Genomic DNA, 13,693 nt, shown 5'->3' with positions numbered 1-13,693 from the left:
GACATCACCTTGTTTTTGTAGATACTTTTAGAAAGGGCACACCAAGTGCAGTAGAGTTCAAACTCTGGGTTCAATGGCACCTGTTTTTCAGAGCAGCACACAGTGTTGCAAGGCAGTTGAGCTACACACACTCTCCCCTTAGCTGTGTGGCTAAACTTGTCAGCATTAAGGGAATGGGAAAAGGGAAAAAAAGAATGCAAGTTTTCAATAAATGTTACTGAGGTTTTCAATAACACATAGTGCTTGGGTGATCCTCTGGGCTTTTCACATACGGCCCGTGATGTCACGCTGCGGCTGTGACGCCAGCGCAGCTCTGACACAGGAGCTCTGCCCACGCAGCTTGACTCAATATTTAGTTCTGCAGTTTTCCTACTCCTTCAGAAAAAGATAACTGGGACATTATGGTGCCAAGTGTCATTTCACTTCCAAGCTCAAGCATATGTACCAAACACCTCCTTTTTAGCAATAACTTGCCAACTAACTTGTCAGTGTCTCCACTGTGCTGCTGCTGCATGCAGGGAGGTTTTCAATGAACTGGAAACATACCGACCGAGGCTGGATAATAATTCTTGTGATAATTAAACATAATTCTTTCCTTTTTTCTTTTTGAACAGCAATGTGAAGAGAAAAATCACTTCAAACTATCATGACACAGAAACCTAAAGCCTCTGCCAGTATGGATATTTAGGATGAATTACTTGAGCCTAGATTTTACCTAGTACTTAAGCTGAATCCCTCCTAATGCTCAGCTGGAAGCATGCAGAATCAGCCCCATCCACTTGGGTCAGAACCTTGCCACATGCCCACAAAAATACTAGTGAAAATCATCACCCACATTTTGCTAATTCACATATCCCTTTCTCAAGGAAAAACGTGCTTGTCTGCAACTGACTGGAGGAGAGCCCAGGGCAGCACAGGATAAAACAGTGGACTGAGTCTCCAGTCAGCACTGCCTAGTGAAAAAGCTTGAGGGTATAGCAATACATGCAGCATTTATCTGTGGGAGTGTTGTTCACTCCTGAACTAGGGTATGAACACCTAGCTCAGGTGAGCAGCAGTGACCTAGTTACCTGCAGACTCCCCGTGCTGTACTCGCTGCACCCTCAGCTACAGGGATCACAAAGTAACATCAAACCAAGCAGTGAAGCTTGAATCCAGGTCTGCAGCAGGCCAGCAGCATCCACTTACATTCAGCAGACACACTCTGAAGCACAGAAGACTGGCAGCAAGTATCTCCCTCAGCTGAGGTCTTGCCTATACTGCAGAATGCAGTTGCCTATAGCACAGAATGCAACTGGAACATGTGTGGACCAACCCACAGCAAACCTAATCCAAGAAATTAAATCTAAAAATTCAACCAGTGAGTCCAGGGGAAGATGAGGACAGGCTTCAGCCCAGGCCAGCAATGTGAACACAAATGCAGGAAGCCCAGCAGGTTGCACATCCTGTTCTACAGCATCACCAGGGCTATTCTTAGCTGCAGGAGCTGGTGCAGGAGGAAAATGCTGGGAAGCCAACCAATGCTGTAACTAGAAACAGAGCTTGGGTGATGGGGGGTGGGGATTGCCATTTGGTCTCAGCAACACTTTAAGGTTTGTGTTGATTGTCAAAAAAAAAACCAAAAAAAAACCAAAACAAAAAAAAACCAAAACAAAACAAAAAAAAAAAAAACACCAAACCACAAATACATATAAATGCTAGCCAAAATTTCAGTGGCAAGGCTTTCATGCCAGGTTTGGGATGCTAGCACAGATCAGCCTGAGAAGGTGCCTGCTGAAAGTGCTTGTCTGTCTGGAGTCAGATGCTCCCATCCCACCCTGCTCCTGTGGCATTAGCTCCTCCAATGGAAAAGCAGCAAGGAGTTGCTCTTGGAGCTAGATCTGGTGGTCCTTGTGGTCAGGCAACTTTCTGGGGTTGGAAGGTACGTGTAGCAAAAATAAGCTATAGATCTGAAGCTTCTCTTCCTGCTAATTTAAAATTCCCACACCAGCACTTCTCATAAAGGATGTTCATAGTAAGTTCAAATCACATAATGTCATGTAGAGGTAGAAGCAGCTTTAGAAAAGGCAAAACTCAAGCTCACATGCAGTGCTTACAGCACAACCAAACATACCCTCCCACACATATAACTAATAATGTGGAATCACTTTTCCCTCTTGAAGCAGAAAAAGGAGCTGCTGAAGGGCTCCAAAATGAACTCATCACTGCAAGCTTATTAACAGCTCAAGGAAGGTATTATTGGTCACCATCCTGCCTTCCTCAGTATTAGTGCTACCATCTACAGTCAGTCCTTTTCTCCCAAAAAACTGTGCAAACTGTAGTGTTTCTGAATTGAAACAAATGAAGCTGAAAAGCACCAAAGCATCTTCTGCTCTAAAGCAGATTTCTTCCAAAGACATTGAAAGAGCAGTATAGAGTCCTATTAGGAAGCCTACCTTATTGACCCTTATGTCAGATATTTAACCACGGCCAATTAACAGGTCAAGACAATTTTTTTATTCTTTTCAAAAGCTGTTTTCATTTGAGATTTAAAAAATGCCTTTTGCATAATTAACTCTTAACAATACTAGAACTGAGTAACTATTCTTTTAATTACACCTGGAACCCAGACAGTTGGAGGCCAGGACTTTAAAACCCATTTACTAACCTCCAACTCCTTTATTTGTGCTATTTTCATCTCTTTTTTTGATGTTCTGGGAGATAGTGCATGTGTATTTCTACTAGTTAGATTCCTTCCTGGGAGCTGATCTGAGAAAGAAATCCCAACTAAATGTATTTGATAGTCAAGAGCTGCATTTATTTTCTCAGCACTTTAATACTTAAAAAAAAAAAAGAAAGAAAATAAAAAGAACATTATTCTTTATTTTAAAATAAGGCAAAAAGAAGTATCATCAATGAACAAGCTGTGGCAATTATATTTTAACATTGTTCAGAAACAGGATCCAGGACATGAAAAAAAAAAGAAGCCAAATTAATCCCATGTGCTTTTTGGAGACATACAGATGAAAGATGTTTTTCAGCTTTGTGGTTTTGCTTTTCAACTAGTTAGACAACACAGTGAGTGCAAAAAATATAAATGTGTGCCTGCTAAAACATGGTGCTGTACCTCACAGGCAGCTAACCACACAAAGCAAAGGTCACAAGGAATAATCAGACCTTCTGTTATCAGTAAAGCTACGTTTGATTTGGAAAATTGTCAACTCTGGCTTTAGCTCAGGCAAATGGAGCATCCACCTCTTTCTGCCTAGCAGAGAAAGGAAAAGCCAAAGATACTGTGGACCTGAACCACTCAGCATACCTAAAAAGGGTGTAACTGATGCTTTGCTATGGAGCTAAAATAGTCAGAGCATATTTATATGCTTTTAAATATAGTTAGCAGTATTTCCCATTCCCTCCACGTGGAACTTGGAACATCTAGTTACAAAATTCACCCCCTCCATCACTCCTGGTCTCTCCATAGTTGAAGAGATTAGAAAGTGCAGTCAAAGCAGGGGGCAGGGGAAGGAGAATGGCAAGAATCTTTGTCCCTCCTCCCCCAAGTCCACCAGGCAGTGTTTAATAAATTCAGATGGCCTGATTTCAGAAACTAACATCAGTTTAGCTAAACTTGCTAAGTCTTAGGACACTCAGTGGGCTTTTTCCCCTTTCTTTTTAGAGAATGGGGAAAAGGAATAAATTCTGGAATTATACAAAAATGACAGTATTTCTACAGCAAATGTAGAAACACCATAGCAATCCTGATTTTAATACATCGATAAAATCTAGGTACTTTTTTCTTCAAAAGCCAAGCTACACTGGCAGAAGCTTTGGACTCACTCTCACAAGTAATTCCTGGTGTGCAAGTAAGTACTTGTCAGCCTGATGAAACTATTTAAGAATACAGAAGTTTTCAGGACTGAGCCCTTGCCATGACTTTTGGGGAGTCACAAGCTGGGGCTGGTTCTTTTACATAACTCTGTGTATGTCCATACCGCACACTGCAATGTGGCAACTACAGATATTACCAAAGCCCACACTGGGTGTTGAAAACAAATGAGCTACAATTGTTAGGGGTTCCACAGAAATAATTTACTCTGCTAAAAAGAAAGACTGATGGTACTGTGGCTAGCCCACTGAGTGTCTGAATTAGTTCTGCACCTCACCTTAGGTGCAGATATAATCTAAAATAGCATGTTCTTGGATGAGACATGCAGTAAATATTTCATCCAGTGATGTTTGGTACATCTCTGACACATTTAATCAGAAGCCTAAATAATCTAGACACTGAAATACAGACTTATTTTTCCTTAAAATAAGTGTTCCATAATTGTTTTTATTTTAAAAATTCAGGAATGTGATACACAATACAATTAGCTCCCCACCACTGTAGTGTTCACTTACATGAAATTCACTAGTTGCATGCTTTGTGGACAAAAAAAAAAATAAAGAGAGACTGTGCAGTGCTTTTGAACGCTCTCAGTATTCTTAAACTGTGATCTTTAGAACAAATCAAGTCTGTCTAATCCCAGACAGATCAAGTTAAAAAAAAAAAAATCGAGCTGTTTCACAAGCTAGTGGGCTATGGTCAGGTCTCCAACAGCCAGAACGGAGAAATTGTGTTCTGCTGCTGCACAGCCACCACGCTGACCTCACTCTATGCTTTCAGGGAGTTTACCATCAAGGGCTAAGGAGACTAAAGGGCCCTGGTAACACCAGCTGCTGCTGCATGTGCAACAGGGCACATGACAGAGAGGCCACGCAACTCCCCCTCCTGTCCCCATCATCATCACCATCATCACTGTCACCTCTCCATCCTGTCCTGATACTTAAAATAACGAGGGGGAGAGCTTTTTGTCTTTTTAATTAGCCATTGCCTGCAATGGACACAGAAATAGAAAAATATGACTTCTGGCACAAAAAAAAAAAAAAAAAAGATATTAAATAGTTAAAAATTGAATTAGTGACTACAACTCCCTCTATTCAGATGCATTTACTGAGACTATTAACCAATGATGGTAACTGTTATGAGTTACCAGTTGCCCTCTTTTTATAAGAGCAACAGGAAAGAAGTCAATCTGACTTCTGAGTGCTACCATGGTTAGATTTCGTGGTATTTTTTAAAATAAACTAAAGAACAGTAGTTCTATGGTACGTTAGTGATATATGGCAGAATCTCAACAATTCATACTAACGATTGAGACAAATTTTAAACTAGTGATGAAAATAATTAGTGAAAGTTTACCATAGAAAGCAAGGATACACATTTTAAAAAAAATAGTACTTTGTTAATTTCAAAATTTACTTGGTTAATACTCTGTAGTATAGTAGCAGTGGTAGCATACTCAGCAAATGTAGTCTCATACAAGATCTCATTTAACAGTCAACTCTAGATCATATACAGGTAACAGAAGAAAGAGTTAAGATACTTCAGAAAAAACAAAAACATATATAAATACTATATTAACATATTTAAGTTAGTTTATGAGACTATACAACAAGAATAAACACAGAAAAAGGGGAGCAATGCTGGTGGCTGCGAAGCACCAACATCCCAAGCCACCACAAAGCTGAGCCCACCCATCCACAGCCCGCAGCTTCCTGTGGATGCATCTGAGCAGCCAAGAGGCAAAACCCCCGGGCAGTACTGTGCTGCAACCCAGCAATGCAGCCTGTGATGGGGCTCCCTGGAAGCAGAGCCAACACCTCCAGCTTTCCCGTGCTTTGGCACACAGCGCTTGGCCAGAGCGTGGTGTGAGACAGGGGCTGGTCTTGTCTCCGCAGACTGCACAGGTAATGCACAACACTGGTAATCCACCCATGGATAATCAAGAGTTGAGTGCAATGCTCTGCTGAGAGCTTGGGTAAGACCACTGACATGACTTGGGCCAATCCAGGTCTGATGAGCAGCAGGACTATTTTTTGTACTATTTAGGAGCAATTATGATGCAAGACACAAATTAGAAATGCAAACTAGGGAGGTGTTCTGTATCTGGAGGCAAAGCTACATTCCCTTCACTAACAAAACATTCTTTTTTAAAAAATCTATATTTAAATACTGTTAAAAACCTGAAAACCACAGCACTGAAGAATTTTGTAAGGCCAAACTATCCTCAGTTCCCTCCGGTTGTGCCTAGGTATTGCAATACATTTGAAGAAGTAGTAAATGCCAGGTAATCTAGTATCTTATCCTCTTTCCAGTGCCTTCCAGTAACAGAACTCAGAGCTCTTCACACAATAGTTAAGCCTCACAACACCCCTGTGAGGTAGGTATTATCCCCATTTGAAGACAGGGAAACTGAGGCAAAGTGTTTATCTTGTCCAGAGTCATAGAGCAAAGAATGGAAGATCTGAGTTGTTTTCCAGTTTTGCACACAGGAGCAATCCATTAATCAGAAGACATTAGTTCCCATACATAACATCAGAGTGGAACAAAAGGGCCAGGGTTTTAGTTTAGATTTCTTGTATGTTTTATATTTCAGCTCTCATCTCTGCCAAATTCACAGAGTCCACTGAGCAGTTTCTCCTTTCCTAAGGTGTAAGTTGGCAGCACACTGTAACAGCTTCTTTAGAGCCAGTTGTCAATTTACTGAGTCAAGATTTTAAACTATAGATTCAGATACTGAGTAAGTGAAATTATGTGATACATAAACATCTCTAAGTGTGAAATACAGTGATCCATGCACCACTTCCTCAAAAGTCAGTGGAGGGCTCCCGAGGACATGGTGGGGGACCAGGACTGAAGTCACTGCAAGTGTTTACAGACACACTCAGCTAGAAGCAGAATGCACCGTTATTTTTGGGGAGCTTGAAAGCAGGAGTTATACTGTCAGTGCTTGGCAGACCTTCCCCACCAGAGCACTTATTGATAAAACTAATTATTTTATCTTAGTAAACTCAGCATCAGCTAAGTATTTATTCATAGCACTGTTGAGTCAAGGCTTCTTTAAACTTCAAAGACTTTCATGAGCAGACACAACTTGGAATTAAGGGAAAACAGCAGAAAAATCCATAAAACGTAGAAGTCTGTGTAACTTTATCGACCAGTCTCACGTCTTGATCACAGAACAGTATACAGTAGCTTGAACTGCCATTCTGACAGAAAAAAACCCTTTCACATCTGTTGTTTTCAATTACCTCGCTACCTTACCAGAAGAAGAGGGGACAATTTCTGACAATCACATTATGTTGTCTTTAAAATATGCTGTGCAATAAATTCACTAGAAAAGCCTTCACAATTTTTATTATTATTACATAGCTTTAAGAAAAATATGTGAAACTGCAAAGTGGTTTCCAGTTTTTAGTAGTTATATCTTTAAAAATGTTCTATGAACTTTGGTTTTCTTAGGGCTTCTAAATAAACAATATATTAAGATATCTACAAATCAAATATTAAAGGAAAAAGTAGGTCCAAGAAATCTGTAACACAAATTGAGCTCCTACATGCTTGTCCCTCAAATACACCTTTTCACTGGAAAAAAAGTATCTTAATTTGAAGCACAGCAAAAAATGTCTCTGCTGAAATGTTGAAACTGGGTTTCTGAAGTGTTACAGCATGGATGCACTTTCTGTCTGTCTCAGTCAAACAAAGTCGACACAAACACATTGTATCATGACAGTGACATTATATTCTTTAAAACAAGCATTCTATATTTAGCAATATGACAAGAACAAGGACTTCAGCAATTACACTATTTGGCAAAATTGCATCTCAAATGTATGTCTCTTCCTCTTGCAACACAGCTGTTGACAAAGTCTCCACAACTCAGGTAGCACCCTTCAGGGAGTTACAAAGATGACTCAAACTGCTCGTTTTGATCGGTGTTCGCCTCCAGCTTCACTGAAGGGATGCTCTCCGACTTAGTCCTCCTCGTTTTCGGAAATTCAATGACAACTTCTGAACAAGAAATACTAAGTGATGAGGATTTTTCTGTCTTCTTTGCAGTACTATCTTCTCCTGCTCCGCAACACTGCTTCAAAGCACACTGAGTCCTGCAAGGCAACTCGCATTTCCCTCTCCCTGACTCGGAGCCAACGCTGGCAAACTCAGGTTGAATGGTAGTTGCATGAATCCCTTCGTCGTGAAAGATCTCTTTGATGCGCTTGGCCACCATCATGTACGTGGAAGGGTCAGGACACTTGATGTGAGCAGTGCCAATGATCCTACTGCCTGCTAGCTGCCAAATGTGTAATTCATGGATTGCTTCCACTCCTTCCAGGGTACGTAACTTTGAGTTCAAAGAATGGACGTCTATTTGTTTGGGAACAGTCTGTAGAAGGATGAGGGCTGACTCCCTAAGTAACGGGTAAGTTGTGTAGAGGAGTATACAGACCATAATCAAACAGAGGACAGGATCTAAATATAGCAACCAGCAAGGACCAGCCATCGTAATGCTCTCTTGCCCTGACCTGATAGCTCTGCCAAGTGCTTGGGATAAAGTAGCATTTTCCATGCAATGATTATTGACACATGGATTAAAGCAAGGCCCATCTTCAGGGCATGGATTCCACAAGCCATAAAAGAGCAAGGCATTCACTACCACAATTACTGAACCTAAGGCATCTCCAAAAACATGCAGAAAAACTCCACGCATGTTAAGTTGTGCACTAGAGTCTTCTTCAACTTCCTCTTCATCCAGAGGATAATGGCCAGCATTCCCATTCACTTGTACATCACTCATGTCATCTTTCATATCACCTGACAAAAAAACAATAAAACAATTAGGCATGAGCTATAATACAACATGGTACTGTAATTCCTTATAAAATCATATCCAACAGTAAGCATAGCACACTGAGTATGAAACTGAAAAGCAACTCAACCCACACACTTAGCAACACCTTCTCTGGCTGAGGAAAATTCAGTTTTCCCAATAAGTGATCTAAATAAGGTGGAAGGCAACTGTTTCTACATGGAGATTTAAGAGTGGCAAAGAATGAAGATGACCACATTTTAATTACTCTACTGAAAAACTACTTTCACCTTTTTCAGCTGCATAACCATTTGCCTATTCACTGCTTGTTTCCTAAACAAAATGCAGAGCTACAGAGGATATGTAAAAAAGCTGATTTAAGTGGCTTAGTTAGGTACATTTGTTCCTTCTTTGGGAACACCGATAGACTGATCACATTGCTAAAATCCATCTTTAACCATAGGACTGCATTGCTATTTCATATTAAAATTTGAAGCTAGAAGCTCAAAAGCTGTATGATACAGCTGTGTATTAGCTTCTTTTCAGGTTTACCAATGCCTTTTCAAGAGGCTTCTGAATTCAAGGAAAAGGAAGTTCTTCTGAGATGGTGCATGGAGTTAGCAGGACCATGAGATACAAACCAGCTGAAATTTTACATCTAAAATGCAGAATTTACCAGTAGAATTGACTACAGAGCAGTGTAAGTTATCACTGAAACTCTGAGGATATGAACTACTGTTATTTATATTTCAGAATAAATAAATACATAGTAAAATTATATTTTTATGCAAGTAACATATAGCTGTTGAGTGACATACAGCTTCTGATGTCCAAAGTCATTTGTCATGGACTGTAAATAACATTTTCATGCTCTCCTTTGTCACAACTGTCTGCAATACTTACCACTCCAACACAGTTAACCAGCTACATGGGTATACACACATCATTACAAAGAAAAATCCTTTCTGAACAAAAATCATCTTCCAATGTTCAAATTGAAGGGAAGTGTACATTATTAACCTCCTGCTTTTCTTCAAAAGTTTTTTTTTTGGCTACTTCCAGTGGTAAAGAAAAGCAACAGGCACTGGCCCCTGGCCTGACAAACTGAAACAAGGAGCTCTTACTGCTTCTGAGGTTATTGAGTTCAGAGCTTTGTAAACATTAACACATTAATAAACGTGCAGCTTCTGCTGTTCTGCCCTCGTGGCTGCGATTCTGCAACTGTAGAGTGTGCACAAGTGCTCTCCTCTCTGAAGAGGGAGTGGGCTCCTACCAAGGCTGAGTTCCAAGCCCCAGCTCGTTACCTCATCCAGTACGCTTCTGCCCTGAAGCTCCAGCTACATTTTCCATACTACCTCTAGGAGTTATGGAACATGGGAACTGTAACTTTCCAGAGAAGTAAATGCATTAGAGGGAAATATCTCGGGTTACAGAGTTCAGACCTCAAGGTCCACAATGAGAGCAAGGAAAGAGGAACGCTCTACTTTGTACCAAGTACTTGGAATAATGGAGATCTGAAAAGTCAGTACAGCTGTCTATATGAGAGGGCAACAGGAAACATAGCTCCAGAAAGCTCTTGAAATTTTTTTTAATGGCAAATGGTTAAAACATGTCCATTTGAAATATGGTCATTGAAATGCCTGTGCAGGACTAGCCCCTAAGGCTATGCCTACTTTTCACTTCCACCTCAGGAAATCAGGACTACCCCACTCTGTGACTTCCAGAGAAGGCACAGGACCACCTTTGTCATTATCTCTACATCTTACATCTTCTCCCAAGCCTCCAAGCACCTTTACCTGCAACTTTTCCATAGGCAAACTATGAGTAGCTCCATCCATTACATAATCATGACAGGGCAATGAAGGAAATACAAACTTATTTCAAAGTTTCACTGTGACCAAAATTATGTCCTATTACCACCTAAACACCCACAACAAATTATTTGTTATTGCCAGAAGCACATCCATGAGACATTCCAGACAAGTCAGCTCACAACAATATGCATTCTAATCCATGCTATAACCTTTTTCTCTAACTAGTCCAAAACTTGGCTAAAAGCACAACTTTTCACCTTTTCAACTTTTCATTAAAGAATAATTCCCAAGCCAAGATATGTATGAGACTAAGGGTTAAGGGAATTTTACGTTGTTTGAACCTAATTATTAGGATACATTTGCTGGAACTAAACCAACATTAAGAGCTTATTACATGGTCAAGAAGATGGTGTAGTGTATTCAGAGGAACTTTCCTATACTCTTGAAAAACCTGTCTATCCAAAGCCAACGTGGAGTTGGAGAAACAGAAACTAAGTTTCTCAAATGTGTATTGGAACCTCTGATCACAGAAAACTTGTTCCTGTAGCAAAGTTCACTCTGATCAATTAAAGCTCCCTTTAAGCTAAAACAATCGTCTGCTGATGTCACCCTGAAACTGAAGGAGAGAAATTGGTTCCAAAGCCTGAAGTCCATTCCTTCTGGTGACAAGGATGCCCTAGGAATAGAGAAATGGCAATCACACACACCTTTCACTCCGCTAGCACGCAATACTTGGCTTCAACCAAGCAGCTTCAAAATCAACTATCCAGGCTTCTGGATAAAAAATAACCCAAGAAATTCCTACCCATGAGACAGTTTAATCACAACTGGGAAGGGAAGATTTTAAACATATGCCTGTGTGCAGGTCAGTGGGAAGGCACATGCTTTAGAAAGCTAAACAAAAATTATTCCCAAGACATCACACATGTGCCCTGACACCAGCATGCTCCACATTCTGGCTTGCACAGTTTTGACTGGCAATTTCCAAGACTTCTTCCTATTAATGCCGATACTATGAAGAAACACAATGTTATTGCAGTGGAATACGCTTCGATATGTTTGGTTTAGATGGAGAGTAGCTTCCCAGGTAACTGATAACTGACCCAATGGAGCAATCCAGCTGCCGGGACCAAGGCACTGAACCGCGCTCCATTTGATTCACAGCCAGTTCGGATGGCATTAGGAGAGCGTCTTGTGACAGTTCGTGTCGCCAGGCAAGAAACGCTTGTTATGTGCCTTCCCTTGCAGAACCAATTTTTTTCCCAGGGCAAACTGCTTTATCCTAAGACTCTTTTACACTGTGACCTGTCTCCAAGACAAACATGCAGCTTAGGGCATCCGAAGGAAAGGCGTGAGGAAGAGGTGCGACAGCCATGTGCCACAAGAACTGCTAAGAAAGTTTCTCGCCTCTTTTCCAGGAGCGCGGACAGATGGTCCTCACAGAGTCCTGACAGAGCCCGCACCAGGTGGGACCAGGACGGCCGCGGCCCTACCCGGGGAAAGGACCCCTCCCGCTTTTCTACGCGTGGATGGGGCAGCGGCGCTTCCCCGCGGGGCTTACCCAGCTTCTCCTGGCTGACTCCGTTGGAGCTGCTGCAGTTCTCCACCAAGGTGCTGGTCTCGTCGCGGTGCAGCGCAGCCTCCCCGTCCCCGGGCGGCTGCTCGGGCTTGGGGCCGCCGCGGGGGTGCTGCTGCCGGCCGCCGTGCGAGTGCCCGTGGCCGTGGGCGTGCCCGTGGCCCCCGACGCCGTGGTGGTTGAAGAGGCAGAGCCCCAGCAGGTTGATGATGAGCCCCGCCACCCCCACGGCGATGACCACCAGCGGCTGCTGGATCTCGTGGGGCTCCGTGAAGCGCTCGATGGCCTCCAGCAGGATGGTGAAGCAGAGGGCGGTGAGGAACACGGCGTTGACGAGGGCGCCCATCACCTCGGCCCGCACCCACCCGAACGTGTTCTTCTTGGTGGCGCGGGTGCGCTGGGCGAAGCGCACGGCCACCAGCGCCACGACCAAGGCCATCACGTCGGAGAGCATGTGGAAGGAGTCGGAGAGCATGGCCAGCGACGACGTGACGCGGCTCACCGCCACCTCCACCACGAAGAACAGGAAGGTGAGCGCCAGCATGCACAGCAGCCGCGCCCGCCGGTTCTGCCAGCACCGCGGCCCGCCCGGACCGTGCGCCGCCATCCCCCCGCACATCGTGGCTGCCCCGGCGGGGGCGCGAGGACCGCGGCGGGCGGTCGGAGCCCCGAGCGCTCGGGCGGCCGCTCCGCTCCGCTCCCCCCGCGCCGCCGCCGCCGCCGCTCCCTCCGCAGGCGCCGGGCGAGCAAACTTTGCACCCGAGCCCCCTCACTCTTTTCACACGGAACCCGAGCGCCGCCTCGGACACGCCCCCGCCCGCGCCCCATTGGCCGGCGCGCCCCGCCCGCCCGGCCGTGCCCTCCCGCCCCCGCGCCCGGCCCCGCTCGCCATTGGCCCGCGCGCCCTCGCGACAGCGGGGCCCCGCCCCCGCCCGGTAACGCCCAGCGAGCCGCGGCCTCCCCGTTCCGCCCGCCCGCGCCTGAAACGGGGGAGTGGGCGGGGCCACGCGTGACGCGCCGGGGAACTGCGGATCCCCATTGGCTCACGCCGCCGGCTTTCCCCTCCCGCCCCGCCCCCGCAGGCCCCGCCCGCGGCGAGCGGGACTCGTGCAAAAGGTGCGCTTCACACGGCCCCGGCCCGGCGCGCGCCCGGGGGCGGGGCTCCCCCTGCGGGCCGCGGGGGCGGGGCCCGGCGTGAGGGGCGCTGTGACGTCACGCGTCCTGAGCGGGGATTTCGGGTGGGATTTGCGGTTCTTCGGTGACTTTTTGCGGGGGCGGGCGTCTCTGATTCTTTTCCTGTTTCTGCCACTGAGGGCACGAAGATAAGTGCGGACGCGATCACTAATAACTGGTAGGCGGCTAAAAAAATTGGAAGAGAAGAAGAAAAGAAGTTTTGCTTGAAGTTTTGGAAGGCTGTATAATATAATAACATATTAATAAAATAAATATATAATAATTTCTATAATTTTAAATACTAATTAATAAATGTTATAATAATTGTTCTATAACAATATAGCAAAAAATATGTAAATGCCAAGAGGTCAGTCCCTGGACACTGGTTTGTTATGCTTGTAGTTAGGACAGGGAAAGCAAGCGTTTTGAGACATCCGGTAAAACCACAGAAGTGTAAACAC

At 44.1% G+C, this 13,693-nt stretch overlaps 1 protein-coding gene across 1 annotated transcript; it reads right to left on the bottom strand.

Annotated features, from left to right (window-relative positions):
• Window positions 1-2,842: 2,842 nt before the first annotated feature.
• On the bottom strand, window positions 2,843-12,796 carry SLC30A1 (solute carrier family 30 member 1). Its single transcript, XM_053973622.1, has 2 exons — window positions 12,045-12,796; window positions 2,843-8,674 (listed from the first exon to the last, which is right to left on the bottom strand). Exons 1-2 carry the CDS (start codon window positions 12,676-12,678, stop codon window positions 7,764-7,766), a joined length of 1,545 nt encoding a protein of 514 aa, XP_053829597.1. The 5' UTR covers window positions 12,679-12,796; the 3' UTR covers window positions 2,843-7,763.
• Window positions 12,797-13,693: the final 897 nt, after the last annotated feature.

Source organism: Vidua macroura, chromosome 3 (assembly GCF_024509145.1).
Source record: "Vidua macroura isolate BioBank_ID:100142 chromosome 3, ASM2450914v1, whole genome shotgun sequence".
Taxonomy (NCBI): Eukaryota; Metazoa; Chordata; class Aves; order Passeriformes; family Viduidae; genus Vidua; species Vidua macroura.
This window is presented reverse-complemented; position numbering and strand designations above follow the sequence as displayed.